General features: G+C 66.1%; 1 protein-coding gene across 4 annotated transcripts; it reads left to right on the top strand.

Moving 5' to 3' along the window:
• Positions 1–1,944: 1,944 nt before the first annotated feature.
• On the top strand, positions 1,945–14,756 carry UNC5A (unc-5 netrin receptor A). 4 transcript variants are annotated; one of them, XM_077186409.1, is made up of 16 exons: positions 1,945–2,099; positions 9,930–10,151; positions 10,280–10,423; positions 10,500–10,603; positions 10,715–10,895; positions 11,009–11,176; positions 11,365–11,529; positions 11,615–11,803; positions 12,157–12,456; positions 12,548–12,635; positions 12,715–12,883; positions 12,955–13,188; positions 13,284–13,433; positions 13,529–13,693; positions 13,778–13,953; positions 14,160–14,756. In XM_077186409.1, the coding sequence occupies exons 1-16, from the start codon at positions 1,985–1,987 to the stop codon at positions 14,317–14,319; spliced, it is 2,730 nt and encodes a 909-aa protein (XP_077042524.1). In that variant the 5' UTR covers positions 1,945–1,984; the 3' UTR covers positions 14,320–14,756. The 4 variants fall into 4 exon arrangements, with proteins under 4 accessions (XP_077042524.1, XP_077042525.1, XP_077042526.1 ...); XM_077186411.1 differs by lacking the exon at positions 1,945–2,099 and adding an exon at positions 2,188–2,819; XM_077186410.1 differs by lacking the exon at positions 11,009–11,176.
• The last annotated feature ends 50 nt before the right edge of the window (positions 14,757–14,806 follow it).

Here is a 14,806-nt window from a genome sequence, read left to right as displayed (position 1 = left end):
CTCAATCTGTATTAATTAGAGTTTATTCATTCGTCAGTGCACTCTGCCACTTCTCCACTGATGACCCAGCCACGCTGGCCCACAGCACAGGAGGGACAATGCAGGGTGACACCACACAGCCTTGGCATGGCACCGAGGGAACTGAGAGAAGCTGAGGCTGGACTGGGCACCACCAGCACCCCCGGCTGGGCACCGGGACAGGGAGGATGCAGTGGGTGCCCAGGGGCTGGGAGCGTTGTTACTGGCACTGCCAGCGCCGTGCCAGGAGCAGGAGCTGGAAGCCATCCCGGGAGAGAGGTGCAAGGAGCAGATGGGGCTGGCATCACATGTGGGACCCCCAGCCCCCTCCCCACCACGCTGCCCAGGGCAGCACCGTGCTGGGTGCCCACCTCAGGTGCCATCTGCACTGGGTACCCCACCTCTCCCTGTTCTGCTGCTTGCCTGGGGGTTTGGCCACCGGGGGAGCCCGAGCTGGGGGTCCCGGTGCTGTGGGGGAGCTCGCCCCCGTTCCCATGGCAGCCCCCCAGAGCTCATGTGCAGAGCGGTGACTTCAGCAGGAGCAGATGGAGCTGCAAGGAGTAAAAACATCCTGTTTCCATGCAAATGCCATCAGTAATAACGAGCCAGCCTGAAGGAGGGCTGTTATTGCTGCACCAGAGCTCTGCTTACAGGGGTTGGGGGTCTCCTCTGCCACTGGCCCCCACCACTGTCCAGGCAGATGTCCTGGGGCTCATGGATCTGCCTGGGGCAGCATGGTGGGATGAAAATGGGCACCCACGGGTGTCACACACAATCTCTGCCCTACCTGTGTGCATGGCTGGTCCAGGACTGCACAGGAGGTCCTGGCAGGTGTGTGATGGTGGGAGATGGCTCTGGCCTCATCCCAGAGCGGTGCTGGCAGTGGGCTCGACTCTGCCTGGCACTGTCAGCATTGTGCTGGGGTGGAGGGAGGCCACGGCACAGCCGGTGCCACCCGGGAGAGCTGCGCTGGCTTCACACACGCTTCAGCTCTTGAAGGCATCAGAGCAGTTGTTAATTGTTCCTGATGCCGCTAATGAAATTATTGCTGCACGAGGCTGGGAGCCACTGCCTGGCTGCTGCTGCTGGGGACAGCTGCCACAGGCTTTGGCTGCCACAGGGTTTGGGGAGCACCCCGGGCACCCCGGTACAGCCTCAGCCCCCTTTGACCTTTGCCCCTTGCCCACATTGCGGCTGCCCGCTGGTGATGGCAACGCTGCTTGTGGGCACCTTGGCAGGGTGCAGGGAGGGGACAGAGAGGGAAGGGGCCACATCCTGCGGCTGCATCCCCTGGGAGAGGCCAGTGTGGCTGAGCATGGGGTACCTTGAGGTCAGACCGCCATGTGTGGCAGAAAGGTGGGGTCCCACAAGTGACCCACGCTGCCGCAAAGATTGCGGTCCCTCTTCTGTGACATTTCCCGTGGGATTCCAGGCTGGGCTGGGGAGCATCCCCGGGCATCACCCGGTGGTGCAGCAGGGCTTGGGGTAGAGTGGGGCGTGGAGGGGAGATGAAGCTGTAGCAGGTGTGAGCTGTGCCGGGGGGGGCAGAGCCCGCGGGCGTCCCGGAGAGGGGAGTGACGCCGTGCCGGGGGGGATGCTCCGTGCCCGGGGGGGATGCAAGCCGGGGGCGCCGCGCTGCCCTGCGCTCGGGGACGGTGCGGACCCCCCGTGCGGGCTCGGGTGTGTGCAGAGGCGGGGGGTGCAGAGCCAGCGGGGGGAGCGGTGCCGGCGTTGCGGGCGGGGGGCGGCGGCGGGGGCGCGCCCAGCTGTTGCGCCGTCCCTTCCGCGGGCGGGTCCGCGCTCCCGCCCCGCATTGGCGGCGCCCGGGCGGAGCGGAGCGGCGCGGCGGCGGGCGGCAGCCGCGGCGGGGCCGGTGGCGGTGGCGGGGGCGCCATGGCCCGCTGAGGGCGGCGCGGAGCGCGGCCCGCCCTGCTCCCTCGCCCCGCAGCGCTCCGCGGGGCGCGCCATGGGTGCGCGGCCGCCCCGCCGCCGGGCCCCCCCCGCCGCCGCCGCCGCCGCTGCCGCCGCCGCGCCGGGGCCGCTCGGTGCCCTGCTCGCCGCTGCCCTGCTCGCCGCCGCCGGTGAGTCACCGCCGCCTCCCGCGGGCACCGCGCTCTGGGCGGGAGGGGGAGGACCGGCGGCGCGGCGGGGACCCGGCACCGGGACTGGGCGCCGGGCAAGGTCACCCGGGGAGCGGCGGCGGGTGCGCGTCCTGCGGGACGCCGGTGCCCTCCCGGGGACGGAGACCGCTCGTTCTCCGTGCGGGATGCCCGCTGGCTCTGGGAGGTTCGGGTGCTGGTGGGGCGCCCTCCCGGAACGGGGATGTGTCCCCCGCCCCACGGCGGGCACCGCCGCCCCCCGCCCCTCGCCCAAGCGCGGCCGCACACGCGTGTCCCGCCGGCACTGCCCCGGACGCTGCCCGCACTCGGTGGGGCTGGCGCTCCCCGCTCCCCCGGGGCCCTGCCAGCGCCGGGCAGCGGTGCCCGCAGCGCACCTGCCCCACGCGCGGTGTCCCTGCCCAACGCACAGCATCCCCGCCGCTGGCACGGCGTTCCTGCCGCTGCCATCACTTGGCCGGGACACGGGGGACCGCGGTGACGGGATAGCCCGGAGGGTGCTGTCACGCCGCGGGGGTGCGCGTGGGTGGTCATGACGCGGGGAGCATGCGGGACTGTATCGGTGGTGCTGCAGACGCGGACGGTCCGGAGCACGGCTGCCCCCGGCGATGCCCCCCAGGGCAGGACCCGGCAGGAGCGGGAGCGGCCGCGTGGACCCCCGGGGCTTGTTGGCTCCGGCGGCCGGTGCGTGGGGTCGGCGGGCGGGAGCACGGTGGGTGCCCGGGGCTGGCAGGTGTCACGGCAGACGGGAAGTGGCGGCTGCAGACAAAGGACCAGGCTGGGGGCGGGGAGCTGCGCGGGGCTGGACGTGAGCTCTGCGGGGGGCCCGTGGGGGGGACGGGACCCCCCCTCTGCGCCCGAGGGTCCCGGACCCCTGACCCTCCACCCGCCAGCAGAGATGTCCCCCAGTGTGGTTTCCGTGCGTTGGCGGGCACGGCAGACGCCCAGAGGGGCTGCAGCCCCAGTGCTCCCACAACCGTCTGGGCATCCCCAGGGAGCCTGCATGGCCCCGTCTGCAGGGGGACGCTGCGGAGACGGCGCGGTGGGTGGGCACCTCCTGGGGGTAGGGGACTCTCTATGGAGGGTGCTGTGGGTACCCAAGCCCAGCTGGGCATGGACCACGGCTGTTCCCACAGCACCCGTGGGAACTGTGAGGATGGCTGGAGATGGGGGGCAGAAGGGCAGGGGGTGCACCAGAGCACCTCATGCTAGCCCTGTCACAGGAGGTGTGAGCAGCCTGGAGGTGCCTGCCCTGGCTCGGGCAGTGTGGTGTGGTGCTGGTCCCCATCTCTCGCCTGGCAGGCAGCTCACAGCCAGCCACAGCACGACTGAGCCCAGTCACCTGCACAGCCACTACTTGGCACAAACAGGGCAGGCTGGGCCTCTGCTCCAGCCTGGCAAGGCATGGCACAGCATGGCACGGCACGGATCCCTTCACCAGGCTCGTCAAGCCACAGGCTGGGGACAGCGAACCCGGGTGTCCAAGCAAAGGGCCCCTGCCTGCTGGTGGAGCAGTGTCCCTGGCTGTGGGCTGCCCAGCCCCTGGAGCCCAAAGGGGAAGGGTGAGAACAGCAGCGAGGACTGAGGGTCACCCATGGGCAGCAGGGAGGGGCGAGCTCCCAAGGTGGGGCTGCCCTGCTTGGCTGCTGCACCATCGGGTGGGCAAGGGCAGGGGGCAGAGTCCTTCCCAGGGTGCCATGAGCCCTTCTCCTTGGCCTCATTGCAGCCAGTGCCAGGCCCTAGCACATCTCCTGCCCCAGCCCCACAGCGGCTCCTGCTCCAGCTCCTCTGGTCAGGGCCACGGACTCTGCTCTAACCATGCACGAGTCACGTTGTGCTGCTGACTTCCCCGGGCTGCCAGGGACCCCTGGGCTCCAGCAGACAGCCCCCAACCACTGCACTCCACAGCCTGACGCCCCACAGCCTGGCACCCCAGGTCATTGCATCATACAGCACCCCACAACCTGTGCCTGGCTGGGCACGGGTGGCTCCGTGGGGCGGGCAGGGCTGGAGTGGGGCAGGGCTGGAGTGTGCTGGGCACCGGGAAGCTGCGGGCACCGGGGAGCTGCGGGCACCGGGGAGCTGCGGGCACCGGGAAGCTGCCGTGCCGTGCCGGCTGTCAGCACGAGCACGCGGCAGACGCAGCCTGCCCAGGGCTGTTTGTTCTGGCTCGGTGCCACGCGGGGCTGGCACTACATCAAAGCGTGCTGAGCCTGGCAGGTGCTTGCGGGAGGGAACCGGGATGCTGACGGTGCCACCAGGGGCTGGGCACCCCCGGAGTCACTGCAGGCTCCTCATAGCCCGGCCCACCGGGTGGCCAGCAGCACACGAGACCACCCTGTTACTGATGTCGGTGCCCAAGGTATGTTGGCATGGGGATTGAGTGCTGTGCATGTCCCACTGTCCCCCCTTCCCTGTGCCCAGGGGTGCACCCTCCGTGCCAGCACTGCTCTGTCTGTCAGCACAATCGCTGGTCCATGGATTGCATGTCTGCCTGTGGAAAGGCTGAGGTGGGCTGGCTCCAGACTGGGCACACTATGGACCCTGTCCTCATCCAGTCAGTCCCAGCTGCCCAGTGCCCCTTGGCTCTGCCATCTGCCTGCTCGTTGGGTGCTGCTCCCGGGGGGTGTCAGGCAGGTTGCTCCCCATGGGCCCCCAGACTTTGCTCTGCCGGGGCTCCTGCAGGATGGGGTTCTCAGGTCCCAGGTCCCTCAGACAGCCCTTGCTGCCATAGGGTTGTGAGGTGCCAGGGCTGCTGTCAGCACTGAGTGACACCCGTGGGTGAGAGGGGAGAGACTGTGGGGCTGGACACTGGCACCTGGGATTGTTGTCCCCTGCCTGTTCCGGTGGGATGCGGGACTGAGGGTGACCTTGACACTCCTCCCAGTGGGGCCAGGGCTTGGCAGAGCTTTTGCTTCCCACCATCAGTTAAAGGAGAGGCAGGAAACCCACTCGGCTTCCCGGGATCGAGACCCCAGAGCCAGTTCCTGCACATTGCACTGGGCCAGCCTTGTGTCCTCCACCATCCCAGTGCTCGACTGGGCTGGGGGAACCCCTCATCCTCCACTGAGCACGGGACCCCTTCCCCATGCCATGCTGCTGAGAGGGACTGGCAGGTCTTGGCACGAGTCCTGCTGGCACAGAGGCTCTGGAGTCTGTGGGGCTCTTCAGCTACCCAGAGCTGGTGGGAACATGTCCCCTCTCGGGCTCTGTGTGTGCCTGGGGAAGAATACCCAGCCCTGGATGCCGGGGCTGGTAGCCCTCAAGCAGGCAGAGGTGGTCCTGGGGAGGGGCTGCCACCTCCGGCTGTCTTTGGTGGCCCTGGCACCATTGTCCTCAGCCGCTGGTCATGGTGCAGCGGGGGTCATGTGCGGGCACAGCCAGGGCGTGCAGCCCTGGGCGGGCGCTGGGAGCCCTGCCCGCCCTGGCACATGCTAATTGCATGTAATGGGGAGAGCAGTATCAGCTCAAATCCCTAATTAGGCAGCTCCATTGTCATGCAAACCCGCCTAATTCATTCACAACCAGCACTCGCTTCATCAGCCCAGACGCTGCCAGGCACTCACCGGGAGACAGGCACCTCCAGCAGCCTCCCCCGTGGCCCCAGGGCTGGCACACGTGGGCCACACGCCTGAGGGGCCCGGACAATGGCCAGCTCGTGGGGACACGCCAGAAAACTGGGGACACGGTCCAGGGTAGGGGGGGCACGCCCGGGGACACGGTGCCCATTGGAGCATGGAGGCAGCGTTGGCATCGTGTGCCCATCGTGCCCGGTGCTCAGCACGCGCCAGGCTGGCCAGGAGCCAGGTCCTGCTGCCCAGCACTGGCATCCGACCCTGCTGGCGCTCTGCCCAGCCCGGGCTGGCACTGGCACCCGCCTGGCATTGCTGTGGGGCTGTGTGGGGTGGAGGGGTGGGTGTGAGGGAAGTGTTTGATGATGTCCTGATGCCCCAGGTGAGGCTCAGAGCAGCTGTGGCCCACACCTGGGGGGTCTCCCAGAGACACCAGCAGCTGATCCTGCTCAGAGCCAGCCTCTCCCAGCAGAATGGTACCCAGCTCAAAGCCTCAGACGAGCTTTTTGATTGTGGCGAGTTGTGCCAGTTTCCTTTTCTGCACCCTGCAGAGAGCAAAGTGCCAGCAACGGGGACCCCCGCGTGCAGGGTTGGCACCCCCAGGCTCCCCTGGAAACAGCTGGGCACCCTCTGCCCTCCCCCTGATGCCCACCCTTCCCTCGTTAAGGCCAGAGCAATCAACAGCAATTATGGCTTTAATTACCTGATGCTGGGATGAAGGCTGAGCGCCAGCAAAGTGTGAGGAAATCTTTCATGTTAATGGTGTGCCAGGCCTGGCACGACTGGATGGATGGGGCACCAGCTGGGAGCGAATCTGCGGCTGCAAAGCCCACGGGGATTCGGGAGGTCCACGGAGGGGCGCAGTGCTGCAGGCAGGTGCTGGCATTGAGGTCCCCAGAGTGGCAGCAGCAGACAGGGGAGCACAGGAGGATGGGGTGGGATGCTCCATCAGGGGTGGCTGATGTGGTGGGCAGCAGTGTTCAGACAGACTTGTGCCACTGTCCCACTGCAGGCAGCCACCTGCTCCCTCGCAGGGGCAGCTGTGCCCCGTGGGCACCCAGCGGCCGAGCCGGTGCCGGTGCCGGGGCTGGCGCTGCCGCAGCCTCTCCTCGCCAAGAGCACGCTGACCTTCTCAGTGTCTCCCCGCGGCAGGCACGGAGGCACCCACCAGGCTGCTCCCGGCACCGCTGGGGGCTTTGGCACCGTCATCCAGGCAGGGTCAGCCCCTTGAGGACCAGAGGGACCATACTGGGGCACCCATGGGAGCCTGGTGTGTCCGATCAGTGTGCCCCCCCCCCGCCCCCCCAAAATGGGGAGTGCAGTGTCCTGCGGTCTCCCCTTGACCAGTAACACCAGTACACCTGGTGTTTCTGCTGCTGGGGAGCCCAGGTGCTACGGTGAGAGGCTGTATGACCACCTGGGGTGGCAGAAAACAGGGGGAGCTTTGTACAGGGGGGGCAGGAGCAGCTGGGGGTCCCACAGTGCTGTGACGAAGGCAGGGGTGGGTGCCAGAGCTCACAGCGGGGTGGCCCCATCCCCTCTGCACTCTGAGCTGGATGTCGCAGACTTGTTCCTCAGCCCACCACCCTTCCCCTCCATCAGGCACCACTCGTTAGCCCACGTGTTGGGGGGGATAATTGATATTAAAGCCCTGCTTAATGCACCGACTTTGCAGGCTGAGATTTATCGGCGCTGGAGCAAACTGTGCTCCCGGTCTCTCCTTTGGCTGCAGGGAGAACGGCCGAGGCTGTGCCCGGCCACGGGGAGGGAGGGGCGAGGGGCGGGTGGAACCCAGGGCCCCCCCACCCCGTGCGCTTGTTCCCCGCCGTCCCCGCCGAAGTTCCCCGGTTCCCTTTGCCAAGGTGACATAAGCATCTCGCCTGTTTCCATGGCAACGCAGCGGCAGGTGAGCGCGAGGCGGATGCGGGAGCCGGCACGCGCCACGTGGGGGCCGCTGCCCACGGAGCGCCCACGCTGAGCCCGCACCCACCACGGGCTGGGGGTGCCACGCTCTGGGGGGGACCCACAGGGCCCGCAGTGCATGGAGGGGCTGCAGGGAGCGGCGCAGCCGTGGGGTGCAGGGAGCCTGTGCTGGGGGAGTGTCTGTGCTGTGGGAGATGCCCACGCTGGGAAGAATGGCTGTGGCGTGGAGGGGTCCACAGGACGGGGGGGCGCACAGGGCATGGAGGGGGCTGAAGAGTGTGGGGATGTGAGGTACCCACGGAGTGTGTGACATGCATCCACAGTGCATGAGATCCCCGAGGTGTTTGGCGTAACTGGGATGCGTGGGGTGGCCATGGTCCATTGGATGGTCACAGAGTGCGTGGGGGGCTCGTAGTGCGTGCAGAGCCCACGGTGTGCAGGGTACCTGTCACGAGGGGGCTGTCTGTGGTGCATGGGGCACCCAGACCATTGCTCCCCTGCTCCCTCACAGGGCTCCAGGCCAGCTCCAGCCTCCTGGCTGTGCCACATGGCTCCATGCAAAGAGCCTCACCACAGCCTGGCACAGTGCTCAGCACCCAGACATCCAGGGCTGGGCAGCACCTCACTGCAAATCCCCAGCTCTGTTTGCTGCCCATGCTCCCCCTGCCCACAATGCACCCAGCATCCCGCTTGGGTGGGCAGCTGCAGGGGCTCCATACCCATCCTGCCTCCTCCACGCCTTGCTGCTGGTCCCAGGCTCCCTGCGCCCCTGCACTCGGCCGTGATGGATAGACACGCAGCTCGGCAATCGCTGTACTCATTTCACGTGTGATTAAAAAGCTGGTCCCGCAGCACAGTTCACCCGGCGCGTCTGCCACAGCCGCCCGGGCGGGAGGCAGCCGCGACGCTGTGCAGCAGCAAACATGGCATTTCATAAATAAATTGGGTTTATTTACCCGGAGCCCACATGCCAGCACGGGTAGCGCAGTGTGGGCACCCGGGGTGCCCGAGCGGCAGGCACAGCGGTGGGTGATGCGGCGAGCTGTGCCGCAGCCGGCACGGGGACAGCCCCGCAGGGCACCGCAGCGCCTGTCCGTGCCGTGACCCCCGGGCCGGCCCCAGGCTGCGGCTGGGGGGGTCGTTAAACCGGTGAAATATGAAATGCCTGTATATCCCCGACAGGAGTTTTAATTAAATTAATTGCCAGTGACATTGTAAAAGTGCTGATGGGGTAATAACCGGCGCGTTATGGTCGCCGTTTATCTTCTCCGCGTAAATTAGCTGCCGCACCTTGCCCGTCCCGGCGGGCATCGCGGCGGGCTCGTCGGCACCCACTCCCCGGCTCCGAGGGGCCTGAGGCGGCTGGGGGGAGCGGCAGGGACTGGAGCCTCCTGGGGGACTCAGGCAGGGCCCAAGGGACCCCCGTGTCGCTCGCGTTCCCGTCACGCAGGCGACCGTGCCGGGCGGGAGCCAGCCGGGGTGGGCACAGGCAATGGGGTCCCACGGGCACATGGGGAGTGGCTGGTAGTTGCCAAACGAAGGTACTTAATTACTGCGCATTCCATCCCATTTAATTGCTTATTAAATCCTAACCAGCCAATTAGCAGCAGCAATTACAGCTTCATTCAGTGACACAATCGCTATTTTATCGTTTGTTAATCAAATGCTTATTTAGGGCCCTGGTTTATTAACTCTTTCCACAGCAGGCACCGGCGGGGTGGGGGGAGAAGAGACACCTGGCCTTATCTGGGTTGGAGGATGTGGATATCGTGGGAGTGTGCCACGTGTCCCCAGCACTGCTGTCCCCATGGGGGCATGTGTGTCCAGCACTGAGCCATCCTCACCACCCTGGGGACAGCCAGCCCCCACGTGCCGTGTGTCAATGGCACAGGATAGGACGCACTGCTGTGCTACCCTGCCCTGTCACCACTACTTGCCCAGCATCCCTGTGCCACTCTGGGGTGCAGCAGGGCAGGATGTGGCCCCTGGTCAGTGTCTCACAGAGTGCTGGAGAAGGGGGTGGCAGGCGCCCCAGAGGCATGAGCGATGGCCCTTGTTGGTCACACTACATTTCCTTTTCATTAGTGCTAAGTGTGGACATGAGGGATCGGCAAGGGTTCAGCGGGCACAGTCACTGCGTGGCTGCTTTCCCTGATGGATGGCAGGGCGGGACAGGGCTGCCGCACTGCTGGTGGAAGGGACAGTGGGGAGGCACAGGGCCACTGGCATGTGGCTGTGCCAGTGCGGGTGATGTCCTAGCCAGGGCACATGGAGGTGGCCGAGCCCCATCTCCCCACAGGTGCTCAGCAAAGCGCGACCGTGGCCAACCCGGCATCTGGCGCATCCTCGGACCTGCTGCCACACTTCCAGCTGGAGCCAGAGGATGTCTACATTGTGAAGAACAAGGCAGTGAGCCTGGCCTGCCGTGCCACCCCTGCCACACAGATCTACTTCAAGTGCAATGGCGAGTGGGTGCACCAAGGTGACCACGTTACGCAGCACAGCACCGACCGCAGCACCGGTGAGCGCCAGCAGGAGCGGCAGCGTCAGCCCCGCTCCTGGGGAGACACGTGTGCCACTCTTGGCAGGGCTGGGGCATCGGGGACAGCTCCCAGCATGCCAGTGTGACGTGCCATTGTCCGGTCCCAGGGCTGCCAGTGATGGAAGTGAGCATCGAGGTCACCCGTCAGCAAGTGGAGAAGATCTTTGGGCTGGAGGAGTACTGGTGCCAGTGCGTGGCCTGGAGCTCCTCCGGCACCACCAAGAGCCAGAAGGCCTTCGTGCGCATCGCCTGTGAGTGCCTGCAGGTGTGTGGACAGAGTGTGGGGCACTGGCCCCAGCCCCCCATCTGACCCCTGTGCCTTCCCAGATCTGCGCAAGAACTTCGAGCAGGAGCCGACAGCCAGGGAGGTCTCCATTGAGCAGGGCATCGTGCTGCCATGCCGCCCTCCCGAGGGCATCCCCCCCGCCGAGGTGGGTCCCTGCAGCTGGGCAGGACAGGATGTGGCTGGGGATACCCCTCACTCAGGGCAATGATGTGTGTGATCCCAGGCAGGCACCCAGTGACATCCCTGTGTCCTACAGGTGGAGTGGCTGCGCAACGAGGAGCTGGTGGACCCAGAACTGGATGCCAACGTCTATGTGACACCAGAGCACAGCCTGGTGCTGCGTCAGGCCCGCCTGGCCGACACTGCCAACTACACCTGTGTGGCCAAAAACATCGTGGCCCGCCGCCGCAGCGCCTCTGCTGCCATCACTGTCTACGGTATGGCCCCTCCACACCAGTCCCTGCCACGCTGCCCTGGTGTCACTCTCCCTGTCCTGTCCCTCCCTGCGTCCCCTTAGCGGCAGGGCGCTGACGGGTCCCTCTCCACCCAGTGAACGGCGGCTGGTCGACGTGGACGCAGTGGTCAGGCTGCAGCACCAGCTGTGGACGGGGCTGGCAGAAGCGGAGCCGGACGTGCACCAACCCCACACCCCTCAATGGGGGTGCTTTCTGTGAGGGCCAAAATGTGCAGAAAACCGCCTGCACCACCCTCTGCCCAGGTACCTGCCCTGCTCGGGGCACCGCCACCGCCCCGTCGTGCCGATGCTGCACTCCCCACTGCGCCCATTGCAGTCCCTGTCCCCACCAGGTGTCTTGTCCTCCAATTCCCCTATGTGTCCGTCTCTGCCAGCCCCGGGGCAGGGAAGGGGGGTGGCAGCAGGGCGCTGACCCCAGGCTGTGCCTGCAGTGGACGGTGCCTGGTCGGAGTGGAGCAAATGGTCGGAGTGTGGGGCCGAATGCACCCACTGGCGCAGCCGCGAGTGCTCGGAGCCAGCGCCACGCAACGGAGGCCGGGATTGTCATGGCCCCGAGCTGGACACCCGTAACTGCACCTCTGAGCTCTGCACCCACGGTGAGCACGGTGGGGATGGCAGGGTTGTCCCCTGGGAGAGGGGACCGGGGTGTGACCATGTGTGCTGATGTCCTGCCCCACACAGCTGCCCCCGGCGCAGAGGACGTAGCGCTGTATGTGGGGCTGGTGGCCGTGGCCGTGTGCCTGGTGCTGCTGCTGCTGGTGGGGGTGCTGGTGTACTGCCGCAAGAAGGGGGGCCTGGATGCTGATGTGGCTGATTCCTCCATCCTCACCGCCGGCTTCCAGCCCGTCAGCATCAAACCCAGCAAGGCTGGTGAGTGAGTGCTGCAGGGACAGTGCAGGGGCTGTCTGCTACAGGGCATCCCCTACAGGTGGGGGTCTGTGCCCTGTGGGGTCCCTGGTCTTGAGTTGATTCTTTACCTTATGGGATATCCTGACCTAGGGACAGGAACTCTGCATCTTAGAGTCCCTGACTGTGGGGTCGGCGCTCTCTGCCACAGAGGGTCAGATCCCCAGGGGTGGTGGCTGTGCCCTATGGGGTCCTCACTATGGGGCAGAGATTGTGTGCCCCATGCCCTCTCAAGCTGATTGTGCTCATGTACCATTGCTGGGAACCCCCTGTTTCCTCCTTGCCCCGGCACCACAGTCGCTTGCTCTGTGCTGCAGACAACCCCAGCCTGCTCACCATCCAGCCAGACCTCAGCACCACCACCATGACCTACCAGGGCTCGCTCTGCCCACGCCAGGACGGCCCTGCCAAGCTCCAGCTGCCCAACGGGCACCTGCTGAGCCCGCTGGGTGCTGGACGGCACACGCTGCACCACAGCTCGCCCGCCGCTGAGGGTGCTGACTTCGTGGCCCGGCTCTCCACACAGAGCTACTTCCGCTCCCTGCCCCGCGGCACCAACAACATGGCCTATGGCACCTTCAACTTCCTGGGGGGGCGGCTCATGATCCCCAACACAGGTACAGCGGGGTGGGGGTTCCAGACCACTGCCTAGGCCAGGCAGGGTCCTCATGGGGCTCACCCCCTGCCTGCACCCCAATTCCCACCCAGGGATCAGCCTGCTCATCCCACCCGATGCCATCCCACGGGGGAAGATCTATGAGGTCTACCTGACCCTGCACAAGCAGGAGGAGGTGAGGTAGGTGCTGGGGCTGCTGGGGCACGGGGCTGTTGGAGGGGGTTCTGTCCTGACTCAGCTGCCCCCATCGCTGCCCCAGGCTTCCCCTGGCTGGCTGCCAGACGCTGCTGAGCCCCATTGTCAGCTGTGGCCCCCCCGGGGTCCTCCTCACCCGCCCCGCCATCCTGGCCATGGGGCACTGCGTGGAAGCCAGTGCTGAGAACTGGAGCATCCGCCTGAAGAAGCAGTCGTGTGAGGGCACGTGGGAGGTGAGCAGGGGCGAGGGGTTTCAGGGATGGAGGAGGGACAGCCAGGGCTGAGGTGCATCTCTGCCTGGTAGGACGTGCTGCAGCTGGGTGCTGAGCCGTGCACAGAGCTGTACTACTGCCAGCTGGAAGCGCAGGCTTGCTACGTGTTCACGGAGCAGCTGGGGCGCTTTGCCCTGGTTGGGGAGTCCCTCAGCATGGCGGCCTCCAAGCGCCTCAAGCTGGTCCTGTTCGCGCCGGCCGCCTGCCCCTCGCTCGAGTACAACATCCGTGTCTACTGCCTCAGTGACACCCAGGACGTCCTCAAGGTACCGGGGTCCCCAACCTGCCCATCCCGGTTTGGAGCGAGAGCTGAGCTCCTGGTGTGCGGCATCTCCTGCCTGACTGCTGCTTGTGCTGGCAGGAGGTGATCCAGCTGGAGAAGCAGCTGGGAGGGCAGCTGATCGGAGCCCCCCGGGTGCTACACTTCAAGGACAGCTACCACAACCTGCGCCTCTCCATCCACGATATGCCCAGCTCCCTCTGGAAGAGCAAGCTCCTCGCCAGCTACCAGGTGAGGAGTCTGGCCGGTGTGTGGGGATGGGGATAGAGGTGTAGGGAGGTGTCCCTGCCACTCTGCCACCCCCTAGCTCTGTCACCCCACTGCAGGAGATCCCCTTCTACCACATCTGGAGCGGGCTGCAGCCCTTCCTGCACTGCACCTTCACGCTGGAGCGCCTGAGCACCAGCACCTGTGAGCTGGCCTGCAAGATCTGGGTCTGGCAGGTGGAGGGAGACGGGCAGAGCTTCACCGTCAACTTCAACATCGCCAAGGTGAGGACAGGACTGGGCCACTCCTTGGGGTGGCCATAGCATTGCCTCACATCCCCTTCCCTCCCTGCTCGTGCTCTCCCCTAGGACACAAGGTTTTCAGACTGGCTGGTCCCCGAAGAGGTGGGCACCCCGGCTTTGGTGGGCCCCAGTGCCTTCAAGATCCCCTTCCTCATCCGCCAAAAGATCATCAGCAGCCTGGACCCGCCGGGCACACGGGGAGCCGACTGGAGGACACTGGCACAAAAGCTCAACCTTGACAGGTAATGCAGACTGAGGACAGTGCTGGGGATGGGTGGTATGCTGGATGGGGGCAGGGGTTCTGGCCTCATCCTGCATCTATGGATGGATGCTGGAATGCTGTGGGATCTCGGGAGACGGCTGCTGAGCAAGGTGAGGCTAGCACGGGGCTGATAAGGGGATGTGCAGCCATCCCTGTGCCCTGACATGTCCCTCTGTCCCCTTGCAGCCATCTCAGCTTCTTCGCCTCGAAGGCCAGCCCCACAGCCATGATCCTCAACTTGTGGGAAGCACGGCACTTCCCCAATGGCAACCTCTCCCAGCTGGCTGCTGCCGTGGCCGAGGTCGGCAAGCAGGACGGTGCCCTCTTCTCGGAGGCTGAGTGCTGAGCATGGCGAGTCCCAGGGGACCACCACCATGGGGCTAAGGGGGGCGGGGGCCCTGGCTGGCCCACCAGGCTCCTACTGCCCCACAGCGCACGAGGAGGGCTACCTAGCCCCCTTGGGAGGGCAGGATGCCCCTGCCCCATGGCAGTCAGGCTCCTCCAGCACTGTGGCGTCGGGACTCAGCCCAGCCCTGGGGGTCCCAGAGCCCCATGGTGGGGGACTGGGGGGGCACAGGGTGTGCGTCGTGCGTGCGGTGCCGTCGTGGTGTCTGCGTGTGGGGCCAGGCGGCCCCGGGCCCCGTGCCGTGTTGTGTAAAGCCCGTTTTTTTAATTCTGTATTAAGTGCATTCAAGTATTTACACTTGGCCTTATGTACATAGCGGTGCCGCGGGCGGGGGGTCTGCCGGACGTGAATGTAAATAAATTCGATATATATTGCTACGTGGGGCTGTCCCCGGCCATGCGCTGCCCCACGCCCCTCATGATCCCCC

This window comes from Agelaius phoeniceus, chromosome 15 (genome assembly GCF_051311805.1).
Source record: "Agelaius phoeniceus isolate bAgePho1 chromosome 15, bAgePho1.hap1, whole genome shotgun sequence".
NCBI lineage: Eukaryota > Metazoa > Chordata > Aves > Passeriformes > Icteridae > Agelaius > Agelaius phoeniceus.
Note: the sequence above shows the minus strand (reverse complement) of the source record. Positions and strands in the feature narration are given on the sequence as shown.

What these genes read in the sequence shown, in the direction of transcription:
- UNC5A (XM_077186409.1), top strand. Translation starts at nt 1,985, where the DNA reads ATGGGTGCGCGGCCGCCCCGCCGCCGGGCCCCCCCCGCCGCCGCCGCC. An exon ending in CGTGTGAGGGCACGTGGGAG is followed by an intron (nt 12,884 to 12,954) that starts GTGAGCAGGGGC and finishes TCTGCCTGGTAG; the next exon opens with GACGTGCTGCAGCTGGGTGC. An exon ending in ACACCCAGGACGTCCTCAAG is followed by an intron (nt 13,189 to 13,283) that starts GTACCGGGGTCC and finishes TTGTGCTGGCAG; the next exon opens with GAGGTGATCCAGCTGGAGAA.